The sequence below is a fragment of the Pundamilia nyererei genome, unplaced genomic scaffold, assembly GCF_000239375.1.
Source record: "Pundamilia nyererei isolate P.nyererei 1_Seehausen unplaced genomic scaffold, PunNye1.0 scaffold00003, whole genome shotgun sequence".
In the NCBI taxonomy this organism is placed as follows: Eukaryota; Metazoa; Chordata; class Actinopteri; order Cichliformes; family Cichlidae; genus Pundamilia; species Pundamilia nyererei.
The window spans coordinates 5783423-5803302 of NW_005187404.1; the positions used below are offsets into that span (position 1 = coordinate 5783423).

At 38.7% G+C, this 19880-nt stretch overlaps 1 protein-coding gene across 2 annotated transcripts in view; it reads right to left on the minus strand.

Annotated features, from left to right (window-relative positions):
* Positions 1–19396, minus strand: part of LOC102209297 (solute carrier organic anion transporter family member 1C1-like) — a 36800-nt gene extending 17404 nt beyond the window's left edge. The window contains exons 1-4 of one of the 2 annotated variants that reach the window (XM_005720769.1): positions 18935–19396; positions 14984–15152; positions 4383–4524; positions 1646–1778 (exon numbers count right to left, since the gene is read on the minus strand). In XM_005720769.1, the coding sequence (XP_005720826.1) occupies positions 1646–1778; positions 4383–4524; positions 14984–15079 (371 nt within the window). In that variant the 5' untranslated portion in view covers positions 15080–15152; positions 18935–19396. Of the gene's footprint in view, positions 1–1645; positions 1779–2639; positions 2724–4382; positions 4525–14983; positions 15153–18934 lie in introns of those variants that run through there. The other variant, XM_005720770.1, reaches the window with a different exon arrangement.
* Between the last annotated feature and the right edge of the window lie 484 nt (positions 19397–19880).

Genomic DNA, 19880 nt, shown 5'->3' on the forward strand with positions numbered 1-19880 from the left:
CACACAGATATCCCCCTAAAATAGCTAAAACTAAAAACAAACTAAAAACTACTTCCAAAAACATTCAGCTTTGATATTAATGAGCTTTTTGGGTTCATTGAGAACATGGTTGTTGTTCAATAATAAAATTATTCCTCAAAAATACAACTTGCCTAATAATTCTGCACTCCCTATATAGCAAGCGCATACGCAGCTGTCCTCCGGATTTTCCACACACTCATCATGGGCATGGATGTGATGGGGTCTTTAATTATTTTTGAACTGTTCTTTTTCCACGGTGGAAATATTTTCAGCATATTTAATGATTTTAAAAAACAAGAACTTTATTTTGGATTTTCTCTAATCCACACAGAGTAAAAGTATACATATATGCTCAAATATATTCATACACTCCAATAATATTTGGTTAAATATCATTTGCACCTCATCCAGATATTTGTGGCAGCCGTCAACAAGCTCCTGGGATAATTCTAGCTGGATATTTGAGCACTCTTCTTGACTAGCAAGTTTATACTTGCTGGTTTTCTGGCATTTACCTGGTTTTTAAGCACAGTCCACACATTTTTAATAGGGTTGTGGTTTGTATCAACACCACTAGCAGCAAAACACTCCCAGAGAATGATGTGACCACCACCATGCGTGAGAGCCAGTAGTGTTCTTAGGTTTGAAAGCCTCATGTTTACTCTTCCAAGCATGCCTTGTGTCATAGTGGTCAAAAAGCTCAATCTTTGTCTCTTCAGCTCGTAACATTTTTCTCCAGAAGTCATTTGGCTTGTACATGTGAGCAGCTACAAATTCCAGTCAAACTTGGAGGTGTCAATTTTGAAGCGAGGCTTCTTCGTGGTCAGCACTCTCTCAGTCCACAGAGACGTAAAAAGCTTTTTCGCTGTGCACAGTGATGGTGTTCCATCAGTTTCCAGTTCATGGAAGGTTTGAGTCTTGGTGGTCACTGGGTTGTTCCTAAACATCATAAGCAATTTCCTCTTATATAAGGGTGACAGTTTGGGTCTTCTTGTAGGCCTTGGTAAAGTGGTAACACACTGAATTACTTGTACTTGCATACAATTGTTTGACCTGATGATCTGGAATATGCAATTATTTTAGAAATGTCTCAAAGAGACCTTCCCAACTTGTATAAATCGAAAGTTCTCCCTCTTGGATCTTCACTGAGTTCCTTTGACATTCCCATTGTTTTGAGTTTTAGTCAGTCCAATGACTGTTGTCAAGAAAATCCTTTTTGTATGCTGGGAAAAAACAAACTGCCATCATCACTAACGAGAAGTCAACAGGTATTGCCCTCATCAAGATATAAAACACTGCAGAACCTTCAGTATCCCTTATTAAAATATTTAAATTACCGTATTTATAATTTTGAGCCTGTGTGGATTAGACAAACTGCAAAATAAATTCAAACATGTACACTCATTTCTTATTAGAAATAAAAAACAGTTACAAAAATCTTTAAAATTCCAAAATAACCATGACATTTATTTCCACAGTTACTAAAACTATCCCAAGTCATCACCTGACAAAAATGAATAACATTAATTGATTATTTGAGTCTTTCATACAATAATTAATATCTGCTATTAGGGTTATGGTTAAAGTCAAAGAGCAAACAGACCTGTTAGTTGGGATTACTCACCGACCAATGATGAAATGAGGCAGAGCTATGATGAAGGTGCCGATGGACATCAATACACAGCCCACTGCAATGATCTTTGGCCTGTGGAGTTTGGCTCCAAAGTAACTGACAAAAGCTATCACCAGCAAGTTGCCTGGAAAGTTTGAGCAAGAAATATCATTGATTTAGAGCAGAAAGCACAGACATGGGGGAAAAACCACATCATTGCCTCCATGCACTAGCTTGGGATAGTTTTTTTATGGGGTTTTTGATAGTGTTTGGTTCATATGTGGCTCTGCGTGCTGAGAATAAAATTAGCAAGGTCTTTTTTTTAACTTGCTTTCTGTACCTGAACAGATACAAATCATAAAGGAAAAGGCCGAGGCGATTATTTTCCATGCAGTAAAAGTAAAATATTTATCCTATACTATAGAGTCAGTAGATGTTATAATAGCATGCGTGACATTTAAATGAGTCAGAGTAAGGTGATGCATTAATTTTTCATGTGGAAATCCTGGTTGCTCAAGTGGCGTGAGATCTTACTTTGAGAGAAGAATTTACAGCACGCAGTAGCAAACATGACAGAAAAATTAAACAAGGCTCCCTGCTGCCACCTTTTTTTAGCGCATTCTGCTCACGATCAGTGACATGGAAACTCCATTTTAAATGGGGTGGTGTAGTGGTGAAGAAATCTCATCTTACATAGTATCCTACAATACTTATCGCTTTTTGCAGTAGTGCCTTCTAAAGAAAATAACCACATGCCTCTCATAGCGCAGTCCTTATTATACTCGTAGATTCATCAATGGATTATGGGTATCTAAGTTTTATCTAGTAACAGATTTGTTTTCCCAAAACCTGTTAAAAGTGAGAGACAGAGGGATACAGAGGTGAGCTTGAAGCTAAACAGTTTATAGAGGAATATATCAGCGCTGCCGGCTGCTCAACGCATGAAGATGACAAACTAAGAATGGTTCATGTAGCGTAGTATGTGTATGTACGTATAGTCAGTCACCTGAGCTCATCTTGCAGGCATAATCTCTCTGAAGATCAGCATCTATTACTATCACTCTCTGCTTCCCTTTTTTATTATTCTTTATTTCCTCCCCGACCCCCTCACACACCCCCTCTGTTGTCCTCTCTTGTTCCTTGCACTGTCCTTTTTCCCTTTTCTTTCCTCTTCACAGTGCCCTGCTCTGCCTCTATGTTACCCTGGCAACAGTCCTATAGAAAAAGCCTGTTGCCTAGGCCACATGAGACCAGAAGCTTTCACAGGAGATGGAGAGAATCAGGATACTCCGTATCGACTCCACCCAAGGTGCCATCACCATCTTCTCCTCCGGCAGACTACCAGGGTTCACACAAATGTGCGACCTGCAATGCTGCAGATCATAGATGCTAATTATTCTTCATTACTATTGTCTCCCACTGTAACACAATGACTTTTATCTTCTGTAGCCTGTTTCTATAGCATGTTTCTTTGGGACTGAGTCTGCACTGCAAGCCATGTATAATTTATAAGCTACAAGAGGCTTCAGATGAATGGATTAGACTTATATAACTGCCCCAGAAATTGGTAAGTGGACCATTGGAGAACAACCTGATAACAGTATATACAGTGGTCATTGTATGCATGCTGTAACACTACTCGGACTGAATTTTGACTGTAAAATTTATTACAGATGATCCTATTATTATTATTATTATTATTATTATTATTATTATTATTATTATTATTATTATTAAAATACAAAGAACAATTTTTTTCTAACATCATATTTTCACATCCACACATTTCTTGCTCTTGAGGCTTGAAAGGGTGTTTACAACTTCTCAATAAATGTATTATGACCTCTTCAGCACACATTCTGATTTGTAAAATTCATTGAGTTTCTCTTTAAAAAGAGCGCCGTAAATGATCACTTCTGTTTTGGGAGTTCCTAAATGATGAGCCTGTGTGCTGATATACTGTTTCAAAGTACATCTGTGACTTTTCTGAGTAGTAACTCTGAGCTTGTAAAACAAGTCAAGCTGAAATTCAAACGGAAGAAATGTGATTTAAGTGACTGAACTTTGTCTTCCTCTCACCCCTGACTAGTCATGTTAGATAGCTACCCCTCCCTGAGCCTTCCAGAAGTTTCTTCCAGTAAAAAGGGAGGAAGCCCCCAGCAGCATAAGCCTATTACAGTGTAACTAAGGAAAGATTCAGGGTCCAGCCCTATCTATATCCTTTAACAAAAAGGAAAGTTTTGATCCTACTCTGGGAGAAATATGAGCTATCTTTCTAGTCCCTGCCAGTACTCTGATGTGACTCTCATGTCTTGTTAAATAGCATTTAGGAAATCAATTGAATGCATATGATTTATGTTGGAGTTCCATCCCAGCTGATTTTATATTGTGTGAAGGGTCAGTGTTTTTGTAGCCCATTAACAAGTGCACTAAACAAATATTGCATAACAACATCTTTCAAATTTTAGAATGTGGCTTTCCATAGCTTAAAAACAGCTAGGACCTCAGCTTATGTCCTTGCTCAACATTATGACTCATCATCTACGCACACAGACACACAAACACGCAAACACACCCCTCTGTCCTCTTCTGGGAACTCTGATGAATCTTTTATCTGAAGCTTGAATATCTTGATGACCCATTCATATTTTCGCCCCAAAGACAGAACGGGAGAAGCGAGGGGAGCCCATGACACAGAGGCTACAAATAGAACAACAAAATAACAGCAGTCACAGGCAGGACTACTCACCTATCTCGAAGCTCCCGTCAATGACACCTATTAGGTAACTAGGGATGTCAAAGCGCCTCTCGAGCTGGGTTATTGTGCTCTTCATGTAGCTCCCCGACAGAGCCTTTGCGAAGTAGGCAAAGGACAATGCCACCAGAAACATCTAGAAAACAGAAAGACACACACAAACGCATTGATATGCATGAAACTCCAACAGGAGAAAACACACTGTTTTAACATAATCATCCTCCATAATATACTTGATTATGTAATGCTTCTGTTTGTGTCTACCCACAAAAGACAGAAATGAAATGCTTATGTCACCACTGTGGCTTCTACAATGCACGGACGCGCCACATTCAACTTCGTCAACTCATCCAAAAATCACTAATAATTAACATTTGCCAGCGTCACAAGAATAACAAGGATTTTGATGAGGGAAGGGGATAGAGCGCGAAGCAATGAAGTGCAAATAAGATTCTATGAACTGTGAACAACAGCGAGATGAAACAAACCTTTGAGTGTTGACAGATGAATGGACGACTTTGTTATACAGTACATGACATGTTTCACATCTTCTATTCTTATAAGACAGTAAGTTACAAATAATTGCTGTTATAAAAATACTAAATTCAATTAAATTCAACATATTTTTTAATTCAGTTTGTATAGTAGCAGTTTACAAGGTAAAGACTGTGCAACACTAAAGGGAGAACATGACCTGTAACTTACAGTAAATCCCTTATAAGAAAGCCCTGTGCAATCGTGGGGAGAAAAAACTCCCTTTTAACAGGAAGAACCAGGCGCAGGGAGTCACCACTGAGGTCAGCACTTGTTATAGACTTATCTCTAGTGCTGCAGCAAGCACTTCCAAAAACAAGTCCAGAGTAGTTATTTGCTAAGTAGAGCCAGCTCCAATCTCCAAGAAAAAAAAAGGGGGGGGGGCCCATGACGTCTATGAAAAAATTTAATCATTTAGGCATCATTGAATTAAGTCGAAACCAACACTTTAACAGGCTGCTCTGTAGCATTCTGGAGTGGTAGATTGCACTCAGACAAAGAGACACAGTCAGTAAAGTTTGTAAAAACATCCCTGTGTCATGGCCCTAGGGTTTTGTGTTGTTTTGGAGTGCCTGATTCCTAGTTAAACTGTTTGTAGCTCCGTTTCTCTTTTATTGTTCTTCTAGTGTTTGGAGTTTTGATTTTCTGCCTGTTGATGTTTTTTTTTATTTCTGTTTTAGTTTCTTTATTATTCTACTATTGAGCTTTGTTTCTTGTGATGTTATTGAGTCTGATTCTCTTTATTGTTATCTGACCAGTTAACCTTTGTGGTTTTATGTTTGGATTGCTGTTAAATTTTATTGTTGTTCAATGTTACTTTAGGGGTTTGCATTTGTGTCTGTGTGTGAGTGAGTGTTTTTTTTGGTCTTTATTAATAGACTCCTCTGTTTCCTTGTTTCCCTTTCCCTCCATTATGTCTTTTCTCCCCCCTGAATTAGTTAATTCACGTTTACCACTTGATTTCTCATTTTTCAGCATCTCCATGTCGCTTATTTTACATTTTCTGTTTTTTTGATAGTCACTTTTCTCTCTTGCTTTAGTTTTTGGTTCGGTTTGCACCTTTAGCTCCTTCGCTAGCCTGTCTCTAATCTCTAGTCAGCCCTCTGCCTGTCTATCCCATACTTGTCCCAATTCAGGGGATGCATCCTTCGATAACTGTGAAGGCTGGAAGTCACATTGTGAAATTAGCTGGTCTAGCCTATAGGACACACTCCTCAGGTTACCAAGCTCAGGAAATGAAGGCAATCTTGATTTTATCTCATCTTTTACAAAGATCTTTCATTGCCATGTGATGTATCTGATGCTAAGAGACCACTGGCTTGTAAAAACAAGACCCTTAGGCTGCGTCTTCTTAGCCAACACTAATGTAAACAACTGTCATCTGGTTTCATCTCACTTTGGTAATGAAATGTAAATAGTACAGTATGGCCAATAGTTCTCTGCAGTATTGCAAATTTTGGTATTGAGCCAATACCAATTTAAATATTGTACGCCTGTTTATAAAAGACTTTGGATCACCTTCTGTAATTTAAACATAAAATAGCTGTGACAGTTAGCACAAAAAATAATTAAAACAAATCAAGGTTCATTTATTTTCATTTCCATATCGCTTTATATTTTACCTATATATATATACTTATATATGGGTAAAAGAAATTCACAATCTGTGATCAATTGATGATCCTGATTAGACTGAGGAATAAATATTCCTTTATTAAGTGACAAAATCCTGCCATGACATAACTGTCTTAAGTGAGATGGAAAAGATATCAGAGCCTTAAACAGGGTCATTTTTGCTTGCACCTAACAGCAGAGAGGTGACACAAGCATGCCTATAAAATATGATGTAATGGAGTCCTGATGGGGTGTTTACTGTGAAGTTCGATTAATGGTTTAGTGAGGCTAAACTTAAAGTAAAAAGATTCAGATATGAGGCTCTTCTCACCTGGGTTTTGGTTTAAAATCAGTTGGAAGCACCACATTTTTACTCATTCTGTTATCTGCAACGTGCATTAAGTGTGAAACAGATCTGGGGAATACGTTTTTTAGTATGCCTTGACACAACAGTTGGTGTAATTAGGCACTATAAAAATAATTTAATTAATATATCAATCAATCAATAAATTAATTAATTTGGTGCTATATAAATAAAACTATAGAACTAAAAATGAATTGGCTTGTGCAGTTTGTTGAGTTATACCGTAGTCACACCACCAAATGAATCCCAGCTGTAACGTTATAACAGTGCCTCACTATCACTGAAATTTGCATGCATTCACACAAACACTTATGAGAACCCATCGATTTGTTAGAAGATGTAATTACAGTAATCGGTGTACATAACAATACCCTTAGAACCTTAAAGCTCAAAAAACGACTGACTATACCTTTAAAGTGTTAAAGAAATAAGAGAAGAGAAAATCACCACATCAACCCCACATCAATTTCACCTAAAGACCAAATCTTAAATTCTGCAGTACTAAAACTGTTGCACTGTGGCTGCAGGTGTAATGAAGGAAATCAGAATCTCAAACTTATTTCTTTCATCCTAAAATGTGATTTGAATTGATTCTTTCACCATGACGTCAACAAATACAAAATGACCCTTAAAAGAAAGATTGAGGAAATCGAAGGAGTGTTGTGTTTGAGCAGCAGGGAAATCCCCTCTTCAATACCTGGCCAAAATTCTACAACAAAAGCCAGGAGGGGAGCATCTGCAACATACAGCTTTAGATTGGTGACAATTCATGAAGGATGGGAAACTATAAGTTCAATACAATATCTGCTCAATATTAATGGTAATAATGTTCATACAAAGGAGGAACACTGTGGTAATGTGTGAGCCGGTAAACCACAGCGCAGGAAAATGTTAATACATTTGGGCTTTCTATAGGTGGAGGTAAATAATTCATTAAACAGATGAACAAATCAGAGATTCTGAATATATTAACTGATAAGTGGTGCTGGTAGAGCTGCTATATGAAGAACCTTCAACCTGAGATTGTACTGTTTCTGAATATCAGCAAGGTGTCAGTTGCTGTGTCGCTTCCTGAAGATCATCATAACTGCCCGTGTATTATACTGCTCACACTTGACACATGATATTTTCTTGTGATCCTCTAAAGACCTCAAACGATTTCAATTAAAAAAGAAAAACATTCAAAATCAAACTGCACGTCCTCTGCCTTATGCATTATAATAGCTGGATGTTTCAGGATATATAGTGGAATATTTGAACTCTGGGATTTAGTGTTTTATAGGCTGATTACATAATTAACCATCATTATAAAAAAAAACATTTGTTAAGAGAACAAAATAAACTTCATACTTGAAATGTCTTTTACTCTTTTTCTAGTGACTTTGTGATGTAGTCTCCTGTACTTTTAATGAAGGAATGGATGACGTAGAGCTGTTCCAGTCACTAGATGTGTTTTAAAAGTTTCACATGAAATGGATGATGGAGTTCAATCTATAGGTAAATGTTTCTCCCTGCACATCCATGGGAGCAAATCCCCCTATGGTATTTATTCTCTGTCTCCTGTAATCTCATTTCTAATTAAGCGCAAAGAGATGTAATGTGCACTGTGCACACGACTTATTTCCCTCCTCTCTACAGTGTTTGCACTCGATGTACTGTAAACAAAGCTACTAATTATCCTGCCTGTGAGGTTCCCGATTTTAATGATTTATTATTGTCTTTTGAGGCAGTAGGTATAATATTGTGTCTAAAAGAAACATAATTATCTGTCATAAAACAATGGCAAAAAGAGCTCAAATCATTTTTGCTTTAATTCTCCTTGATCGTTTCTTTCACAGAAACCAGCACACAAACCTTGTGTTTACAACCTTCATTTTGTGCTTTATGAGCCATTTCACTAGCTGGACCCACGTCCTCATTTTAGGTTTGACAGCGTTTTAGTAAGTAAAGGTGAATGCTTGGACATGAATTGAGCTGCGGTTTGGGGAAGGCCTCAGAGGGGACTGGTGACGGCTCCCGGGCCGGGCAGATCCCCATGTACTAAATAGAAATAAAGAAGTTAAAGAATTGAGAATAAGGGGGGAGGGAGGGTGGGGCACGTAAACTAGAATGATCAGCTTGCAGTACTGTGGGAACCTGACAACCGGAAGGAGCGTGTGGTCCCGCTCCTGAAATTCCAATACATAATCTCCAATTAAGGTGGACCTGCTGTCCTGTTCCATAACCCAAGTGTGCCTGAGCATCAGGGCCCAAACTCCAGCAATTACAGGTCCTGACACAGCAAAGCAGCCCCAGACCATCACAGAACCACAATGTTTGACTTTTGGTATGATGTTCTTTTTTGGAATGTTGTGTAAGTTTTATGCCAGATGTTAAGGGATGTAACACTCCCAAATAATTCTCATGTAAGTGCACGTAATATTTTTCCAAAAGTCCTGGGTATCATCAAGATGTTTGTTTGTTTTTTGGCGAATGTGATACGAGCCTTTGTGTTCCTTTTAGTCAGCAGCGGTTTTCTCCTTGAACTCTCCCATAGATGCCATTTTTGCCCAGTCTCTTTCTTATTGTTGGATCGGGAACTTTAACCGAGGTAAGTGTGGCCGGTAGTTTTTTTTTAGGTTGGGGTCTTTTGTGATCTCCTGTATGAATTGTCATTTTACTCTTGGAGTAATTTTAGTAGGCTCGCTACTCCTGAGAGGTTTTCTCCATTTGTGGATAATGGCTGTCACTGTGCTTCACTTGAGTCCCAAAACAGTTCTCTGGGCAAACTTGTCTTGTTAATGCCAGAGGTCAGGAGAGAATGACCGGACTCCTTTGAGCAGAAATAGAGGCAACGCTAATTCAAATAACCATTTCTTACAACCAAGTTATACATAAGAGCATCTCTGACCACACAGCAGCAGAAGATAACACCAGTTGCCACTCCTATTCAATAAGAGCAGAAAACTAAGCCTACAATTCACACAGAGTCACTAAAACTGAACGGCAAGAGATTGGAAAATCTTTGCTTGAGTCTGATGAGTCTCCATTTCTACTGTGACATTCAATTGATAGGGTCATAATTTGGTGCAAACAACAAGAAAGAATGGATCCATTCTGCCTCGTATCAATAGCTGACACTGTAGTGATGGATTAATGGGGTTGGGGACATTTTCTTGACACACTTCTGGCCTGGTAGTGTCAACTGAGCATTGTTTAAATGCCACAGCCTACCTGACTATTGCTCCTGACCATTTCCATCCCTTCATGGCTCCAGTGTATCACAGTGCAGGATAGCGCACCCAGTCACAAGCTCAAATCATCTGGTTTCTTAAATGTGACAATGAGTGCTCTGTGCTCAAATGGCCTCCACAGTCACCAGATCACAGAGCACCTTTGGCATGTGGCAGAATCTGCATCATGGATGTGCAGCTGACAAACCAACTGTGTGATGTTATTATGTTAAAGTGGGCTAAAATCTCAGAGGAGAATCAAGGTTTTTAGTTTCTTGGTGAATCTATGCCACAAAGAATTAAAGCTGTTCTGAAGGCACAAGCGGGTCCAATCAAGTACTAGCAATTTACACAATCAAGTGGCCAGTGAGTATAAATATGTAAATCTAAAATTACATCTGAAGAAATGTTTGTTGATATGTTTATTTATGCACCACAGTACTCTGACGACTGACGGAGACACACAGGGGACGCCTTAACAATCCTGGCATAACATCATAAGGTTAAGGGCTAATCCTAGTTATTTAATTGTGTTAATCAGTGCCGGTTTCTAATGCCCTTAATAAGCTAGCAGAGTTAAGAACCTGCAGCTAGACGTCAGTAATGCTAATAGAGAACAATTATGCTATGATGCCTTAATGTTTTTAAGTTAATATTGTATAATCAACTTTGTCATGATTTAATGAGGACTAGAAGAAGCCTTTGCATGCCACAGATGCCGCAGAGAATTGAAACGGGACAAACAAAATGCAAATATCTGTCACAAGAGTACTACCTAAAGTTGCTTGTGCACATAAAGAAAGTACGTTCTTGAAGTTGTTTAGCAGAAAGTCCCACTTTACCAAATGAAAGTTTGGAACTTGCTGCCACATCTTAGTTCCTGTATGGACTTTTTGTCTGTTTAGAGGCCTAACTCGATCATGTGTGAAAAGACTTGTAATTGACTTTGTGATTGCTAGATGATTTAAATCCTGCAAACAGAGCTCGCAGACTCACTCTGAAAGCACCTAAATTATAATTTGATGAAGGGCTATTATGGATTTATTGCTTAGAGACAACACATTCATTTAATATCCTATATGTCCTTTTCTTGTGTACTTTGCTATTACTTGATGTTTTATAACAAATCTGATTTGAGGTCACAGATTGGCCTTTTTGACCACTTAGTAGTCGCTTTATTGGAAACAGTTGTTGTAAAACTACATCAACAAATTAGACAGATGGAAGTAACTCTGAGTATATTTAACATGATATGTTAAGATAATAATGAGTTTATGACTGTGACTAATAATATGTCTTATGTCAGCACCTATCCTTAAAAGCAGGATAGACTGAGGGAGATCATGCCGGCCAGTGCTAGCTGTAGAGCATTAACACCAGTAGGTCATGACATGACATTTAATGGTGGGGATGAAGCAAGCATGCATACACATTTTTTTCCCACCAAGAGAAGGCTCCTTGCCACCAATCAGCAGTGACACTTAGAGGGAATTAAGCCTCTGTGTCACACATGACTGTTTCTCATCTAAGTCGCATTTAAATCAGTTGGAGTCAGTGCACTGTGTCTGTGTTAGTTCAAGCTCACACCAAATATCACTTTTATTGAGACACAAGTTGACTTTACTGCAGTCATAAAGTTCTTCATTTATGTTCAGTAACAGCGAAAATCAAAGTGTTTGTATTTTGGTGAGTGGCAAAATCTCCTGGAGATGTATTTATAAAAAGTAGTCTCTATGCACCTCTGCATTTTTCCAGGTAACTCATGGGTTTACCCATTCTCTTTAATGTGGTACCAGCGTAGAGCTCATTGAAGTTGAGCCAGATGTCTGATGCATGTCAACTCTTAGCATAATTCATATTTTTTTGAATTATTTGGTACAGTTATTCAGCATGCTTTTCAGAATTAAAGTAGGATTGTAAAAGAAATGTTCTTAAATGAAATTGATCAGCAAGTTAAACTGCATTGTTACACAACCAGTAAATTATTTAATGTGTGAAAACACCCAATGACACAACATCTCTCTAAAAGAAGTAGCCAAAGAACCTTAATACACCTCATTCTGTTGCAGATAATACTGACAATGAAGGTAATTGCTTGTATAATAAAAAGTACAATGGGCACTCAAAAGACCTAGTCATCAGGAGCTGATTATTCCTTCGTGAGTAAGACATCCTAACAATTTAACAAAAGTATAAACGTGGTAACGGACTACTTTTCTTTCTGAATAACATCCTGCTTGTTTTTGGGATTTTTCAACAATGGCAAGCATTGTGACCTCCAAACCGGTGTTCCACCAAGTGGCAAATAAGCAGTGGCCTCGACATGATTAGAAATCACTAAAAAGACATTCACATTAAGTCTGTGTGAAAGTTGAAGAAAAAGCTTCCTCGTGACCTGTGACCTGCTTTTGTTCTTGGCTCATTTGATGTCATCCACCTAATACGCTTAAACTAACAAAGGCGTCTGACACACACACAGAAAGAGGTTTTAGGATTTTTTTGTTCTAATCTAACAGTGAGATCCAAAAGAATAAAATAGTTAACTATACATGATTAGAAAGTAAGAATGATTTAGAAGTAACAAAAAACTGAGGCGTTATGACACCAAAGTTTGAGACTCCGGTGGATTTAACAAAAAGCAGAGAATAACACTGAGCACCTGATCGGAGTTGAAACGGGCTGTGCCATGTCCCACCCTGCCGGTCAGGGAACCAAACAATTCTGAGAAGAAGTAAGTCTGTCCTGCCACTGCAGTCTGTATTATGATAAGCTGCTTGAACACCATTGTCTCACATCACTTTCAAGTGGGGAAAAAGAAACAACGCTGTCTGATCTAATTTAAGGTTTTATAACTTTCATGTTGTTGGCAGAGACATGCTTTGAGCAAATTGGAAGTTTTTCTTATGTTATATAAACGCTTAAGTCAGGAGAAGGGAAAGACTGAGATGGAAAGCCTGAGGTGGTCATTATGCAACAATATGAGATTTGCATCCTGCTCTGTGCTATTTTTGTTAATTTCACCTCAACAAAATTTGAATAGCCATTATTACATTTTTACTGTAGCAACAACAAGACACGGGAGGGAGATTACTGTAAAAAAAAAATCATTTAAAAAATCACTACCCTGAGAATGCTTGATTTGAGCATCTTTATCCTTGGATGACTTTTACTGCTCAACAACAACAAAAAATCAGGAGTGTTTAGTGTTTGTAGACAATATTGTTAAGATGAATAATTGCTATTAGGTGGCTGATTTTACATGTTTTGTGAGGAAAAGAAAGAAGAAAGCACTGCAAAGATTGGAAAATTGTTTTGTGGTTACAAGGTGTTGTTCTGTGCTTTGAGATGATGAAACTCCTCAACAAGTGAAATCCAAGAGACGAAAAGTTTCAAACTAATACAGACAGAGATTATGGCCATGAACAGATCAACGGTGAAACTGCAGGGACAGCATATTCAGTAGAAGACAGAGATGATTCATTCATTCCCTCTGACAATCGATTGTGCTCTTTTATTAAGAAAGAAAGGTCAAAATGTATTAAATACAGTATTCATCATGCACACATGGAGTACGGTGTATAAGTCTTGAGCCCCAGTTCCTTTTCTTACATTTTGCTTCCAAGGACCCAGAGTTGTAGTATTCTTAAAGCTCTTGAGCATTAATCCTCCAGGCTTCCTGAAGGTCTTTCAAAGTTTTTCTTTGGACATTGTTGCTTTGTTTTACTCATTTTCAGTCCAGTCCTTGTACCTGACCATTTTCAGAGGAATGTTTTTTTCTTTTGTTCATTAAGCCACTTAACACTGACCCGTGAATCATTCAAGTATAAAAAAGGAACCTAATGCAAAACATGAACCCGTGTTGTGTTTCTATTACATAGCTTAGCAAAGAGCTAATTTTGAATCTAGTAGAAGGCAATGGCAAAGACACATAATTTGTTCTTCTTTCGTTAGCTGAAGGTATACAAAGCTAAGTTTTGCTCTTTTTTTTGCATTAACAAGGTGATTCCCAAAGGGCAGTTAGCTGAAAATGTATTCATGTGTCTGCCTGATGCGCAGTGTGTCATTAAGAAAACTGGACAAGTGGCAGGCCTAAAACTCAAAGGCTTGACACAGAACCTGAAAAGTTTCATTGAAGTTTCATCAGAAATGCTGAGATGAGGTTACACAAGAACAGGAACCAGGTTTTCTGGAGTAATAAATCCAAATTTGAAACATTTGGTTCAAAGCATTGTCAGAATACGCAGATGAGATCAGGAGAGAGAAAGGCTAGCTATAAAACACGGTGGAAGCTCTGTCATGGTTGCAACTGCATTTCAGTCAGTAGTGCTGGGGATCTTGTCAAAATTATGAACGCATAAAAGTACCATCAGATTTGGATCCACCATAAAATAACATCTGGAAAGTGTCTGATTTACCAAGACTTTGTTTTTAAGCATGCCAAGGACCCCAAACACACTGCCAGTGCAATAAAAGCACACCTGGAGAGAAAAGCACTCAGTGGAACACTATCAGTCATGGATTGGTCTCCCAAGAACCCAGACCTTAATATTATTGAATCAGCGTGTGATCATCTCGACAGAGAATGGAATAAAAGGCAGGCAACATCCAAAGAAGAGCTTTGGATGGCCTTTTGTCTCATATACTCTGTTTCCATATTTAAAAAATGAAAGGGTATGTGCTGTACTGCACATCATTCTTGCAGGAAGAGGCTTGCTGGATTATTGGACTGCTCTAATTTAGTTATTTAGTTATTTCTGGTCTCCACACACAGACATGTCTGAAAGCGTACACAGAGAGAGCATGTGACTCCACAGCAGACACACTTACACACTCACTACATCTACAAAGAGGACATGGCAGTTTGTGTGTACCCTCAGACTGGTGCAGGGAGAGGTGCGAGGCTGTCTGGCTGCACAATCACTGCCTCCGTTCTCCTGTGTGTGTCCTTCCTCAGTTCTCTCCTCCATCCTCCACAAATGTATTTCTTCTTAGCAGAGGTCTCCCACGTATTGCAATTTCTTGGCACTGAGGCATGCAACCCTGCAAATGGATAATTCAAGCATGTGACCCACTTCTCATCCTCAGCACACAAAAAAACAGAAACATGTCTTTGGCGGCTGGCAGAGAGGAAACTAACTCATAATCCTAGAAACATAACAAAACATTAAAGAAAAACAGGTTTCTGAATTTTGTTTTAGTAAGCTTAAAACTGAAATACCAAATAAAAGGTGATGACTTCTGGATTCTCAGAAGAAAAAATACAGTTAGCTATATTAAACCACAATATGTTTTTATCTTTAAACGAAACATTCAAACATATCAAACTACACACCCTGCTGTATTATATGGGTAGTAACAGACCACAAGACAGAATACAATGAAGCATAAACTCAGCTATGAGGCATGTTAAGACTGTAATCTTATGTCTAAGAACTTCAGTGCACTGAAATGATATCATATCAGAGGTAATTTGATTTCCTAGAAGATAAACAGTTGCTTCTGGGGGCCAAAAATGCATGCTGTCGGTGTGGGAAGGTTTTCTATAAACTTGGAGAAAATGCGTCAGAAATAAGCTGAAAGAACAATGATGACTTTTTTTTTTTTTTTTTTTTTTTTTAGAACAATGATGACTAATGATAGATGATGGTAACCGCCACGTGCCCGCCACTAAACTGCTGATCTAGGTTTACTCCGGCTTGCCTCTACTGTCAGTAACCTGCCCATCAAGTGGCCACACTGTGGCCTGAGGAAAGTAAGTATTTGCCTTAATTTATCCACTGAGACTTTAAAGTACTTATACTAGATGATAGATGATGTTAGAGCTTGACCAATGTTGGATTTATAAAACTGATGCCGATATTTGGTTTAAAAAATCCAATATTCTCTGTATTTACTCACTTACATGTTGCCTAACTGCATTCACATCTGCTGAAGGTATGTATTTAAACAGGGAAATTGCAGAGTTCTGTAGAGGACACACTATGCTGTGTCAACACAAGTAACACGGTTGAAGGGCGTTTGCCTCGTCCATTCTTCACTTTAAAAATTTCATTTCTAAACACCAATACAAATAGCCAATACTGGTGAATAAAGTGGTCAGGCTCTAACTGTTATTTATTAAAGTAGTTAGTTGTTATTTTGTATTTAATGCCACATAATCCAAAAGTTCAGAACTTAAAAGAAAAAAATAAAATGTCCCTGAGATCTCCTTTTAGATACATCAGACCAGAGTGAACATGCTGCTGTTGAATACTTCACAGTACAATCCACACACTTAACCTCATCTTTTTTAGCAAGCATGTAAAATACACACAGTACATGTACCGTTATCGCCAGTCTTGTTAGGGATTTTCCATAACAAACCTATCCAGGCACTGCTGGAGCGCCAGGTCATTGCGTGTAGTGTCGCGCAGAATAGAACTACACTGATATGAGCATCATCTGTGTGAGTAAAACCAAAAAACAGAATCGGTTTCCCATAATATACTCATGCTTGTGCTAACCATTCGGGTGTTTTATAGCTCTATGCAAAGATTTTTATGTCCCAGTTTCTACAATAAATCTAAAGACAGAGCCCTCTTTGTCTAAATCTGTTTTTTTCTTTTTATTTGTCTCATTTGTCTCACTGGCTGACGACAAATCAACACTTTGTGAAAACAGCTGATTCACTGTAAAAGCCCCACAGTGGTGGTGTTTTTTTCTTAATAAGTCTATAACTTTTGACGGCAGCATTTTATAATGTTGTTCATTCTTGTACATTTTTATGTGAAGCTGTGAGTGTAAATCAGGAATGAAAGGTGTTTTTAGATTCTGGTGAATCAAAAAAAAGTTTTTTAAAAAGCTGTCGTCTGCAGGCAATGCCTTGCATGGCAAACTAGAATACTATGGTTGTTCTTCGTGAGTATACTGAAAACAAAAAGGCAATTCTAAAGGTGGAGAAATAAAATAACGGATGCTGTGTTTATCCTTTCCTTTTACATCTCTTTCACTGGTCCCTCTCTGACCCTTTTCTCTGCCCGTGTATGAATTCTTTATCTCTAGCTCCTCGCATTTGTCTTGCTTATTTCACGTTTTGCCTTCTCCTCCCTCCTCAGTCCATTTCAGCAGTCATGTGAAACAGTGAATGTAATTGCTCCAGGGAAGCGAGCTGACGATCGCTTTGCAGAAAATAACACAAACTCATTGCTCTTAGCATTTATGTCAGTGACACTGCTGTTATTACTATTACATGTAACACATTTACATTTCTCTCTGATTGGCTCTTTTATTTAGAACAGACTAAAATGAGCTGGCTTATTGCAACAGGTCTGACCTACTTTCAAGGAATTTGACCAACAGTAGATGACTGAGTTCATAAAACAGCGTCCCAAAAAAGATATACGTTAGTCAGCTGTAAGTACTCAGCTAAATAGCATTTAATCTGGCTTTATTGTGCCATATTTCATTAAATTACCTAAACAGAATCACTGCTGAAGGAGGATGACTTCAGCTTCTGAATCTCTGGGTTAATAGGCTGGCTTGTAAGTCAGCATTGAAAGAAATGTTCAAATCACATACAAATATAATTCTGATACAAACAAACTGAGCTTCTAGTGAGCTTCCACTATCCACTAGACCACTGAGAGGACTTTTGCACTTCGCATACCTGTATCATTCCCGAATATACACCTGTCTACACAAACGTTTCTTTCTTTTTAAATAAAACAATATACCATGTACCATATACACCCGACACAAGCTGTGACTGACTGAATGTGCTGCCCTCTCGCTCATCAAGCCTCATTCTTTATCTGTTCCTTATTAGCATGATAGACATATGTGTCCTCATCTTGTATTCTGCATGCAAAATCTCAGCGCAGAGCAGAAATCTAAACAGAAACGAACGACTCCTTCCAGTAATCAAAGGTGCAGCTTGAAGGCAGGCAACATCGTGGGAAATTAACAATAACAAATCTGATCATGCCTTTATGATGTCCATGTCACCAGCTGGATGAGAATTGCAGTAAAGTGCATAGATGAATCACCACACTTACGGCATTTTGCTGCCTATGTAAAAATAACACTTTGTAAAGGTTAAACCGTGTACAGCTTAAGATTTCAGGTAATGAAAATATTAAATGTCTGGATTATTTGGATTTAGATGTTGTGGTTGGTGTTAGGAAAAGTTTGGAAATGATGGTTAAATTTGGATTATATCTCCATCATATTTGCTATAGTTTGAACACAAATTAAAGCACCCACCAGTTACCCTGCACATCTGTTTCAACAATATCCTTATAACTGCTTAGGCAGTAAATCAGGAGGATCTACTCAAATTGAAAGCTTCTAGTACCTACAGGAGGGCTTAATGTCCCCAAGCGCTATTCCTGCAATTTACGAACGTCCTTTTTGAGACATTAGTTAAGGTGGCATTTTAAAGCATTTCATAACGCAAGCAGGTCAAACTTCATCAAAGGAACATCTTTTAGTGCATGAAAAACCTCTGGCAAGTTAAAACTCAGGATCCTGCTGTAAGGCTCCTTTGTCAGGATGCCATGCAGGTGCTGCAGGTGCTTTGTGAGACACACACACACACACACACACACACACACATACACAATTCCCTGCACGTCTTATAGGTCACTACTGTTAACTAGTCCCGATCACTACAGGTTACATAAACTTCAATTTCTTTGATGAAACTCTAGGTTGATGTGTTTTAAAATGAATTGCTGGCATTTAGCGTGAGAATTTAATCGAATGCAGACATGTTAAAAGTCTGACTTGACTTAGCCCACAACAGCCTACAAAACAACAGCAACTGTTAAAAAACCCCAACTCACCTCAGTGTCCTGTGGAGCAGTGGTCGAGTTCCGACCGCGAGCTGCAGCCTGCAAAGTGAACAGCCTATCGGAAGCACTGGTAGACTCCCTTCAACCTGCTCCTGTCAAACTTCTCATGTGGACTGGTGATGAGCAGAAGCGCCGATTCTTACGGTGAATGCGCCGACACGAAGCCCACCTTCAGAGTTCATTTCCACCCACGGCAACTCTCGGGCACAGTGTTCCAAGTTACACAGGCGTTTTAGTCCCGTGACACAAGTCTTCACTGCGTGATGTTGGCTGTGTTAGTGAGATGCAGGGCGTAAGATGCGCTCAGAGAGGTCGCCCTACAACGGGTTTCCCCCCTTCCTCTTTTTCTTCGTCTTCGACTGACTGCAGACAGAGAGGCGTTGGTACGATGAGTCTACTCGGTGTCTTTCATAATATACTGCTCTCTCTCCTTCGCTTTCTCCTTTCTTTCATTCTGTCTCCTTTCCCCCTCTCTCCTCAGACAGTCTGTCCCCTCCTCCCTAATTTCTGCACAGTTCGGCGGAGCTTTATTGGAATCATGTAACCTACAGTGTCGTGCGTTTGTCAACAAGCTGTGAGCTGGTCATTCACCGGGTTCGTGTGAGAACATCACGCTTCTTCAATTTAAATATATGTTTTTCAAAGAATATTTGTCCTGAGCTTTGATTTGGTTTACAAAATTTGATAGTTGAGCCTCCGCTGTGTACATCCCCGCTCTTGGTCTCTGTGTAAGCCTTTTATAATGAACTGTATGTTTGTGTGCGCTCCTTTCATTAAAGTGACAGTATGTTTCTGCCGATTTGATCCTGTTTCTCTGCAGCTGTGCACAAAGAACAAATGTACCCATTGTCACGCCAGTGCAGATTCATAAAAGTCCCGTTTGGTTCTTCTCAACTGCTGAAATCTCGACTTTGTTCAAATTTAGAACAGGCTAGTG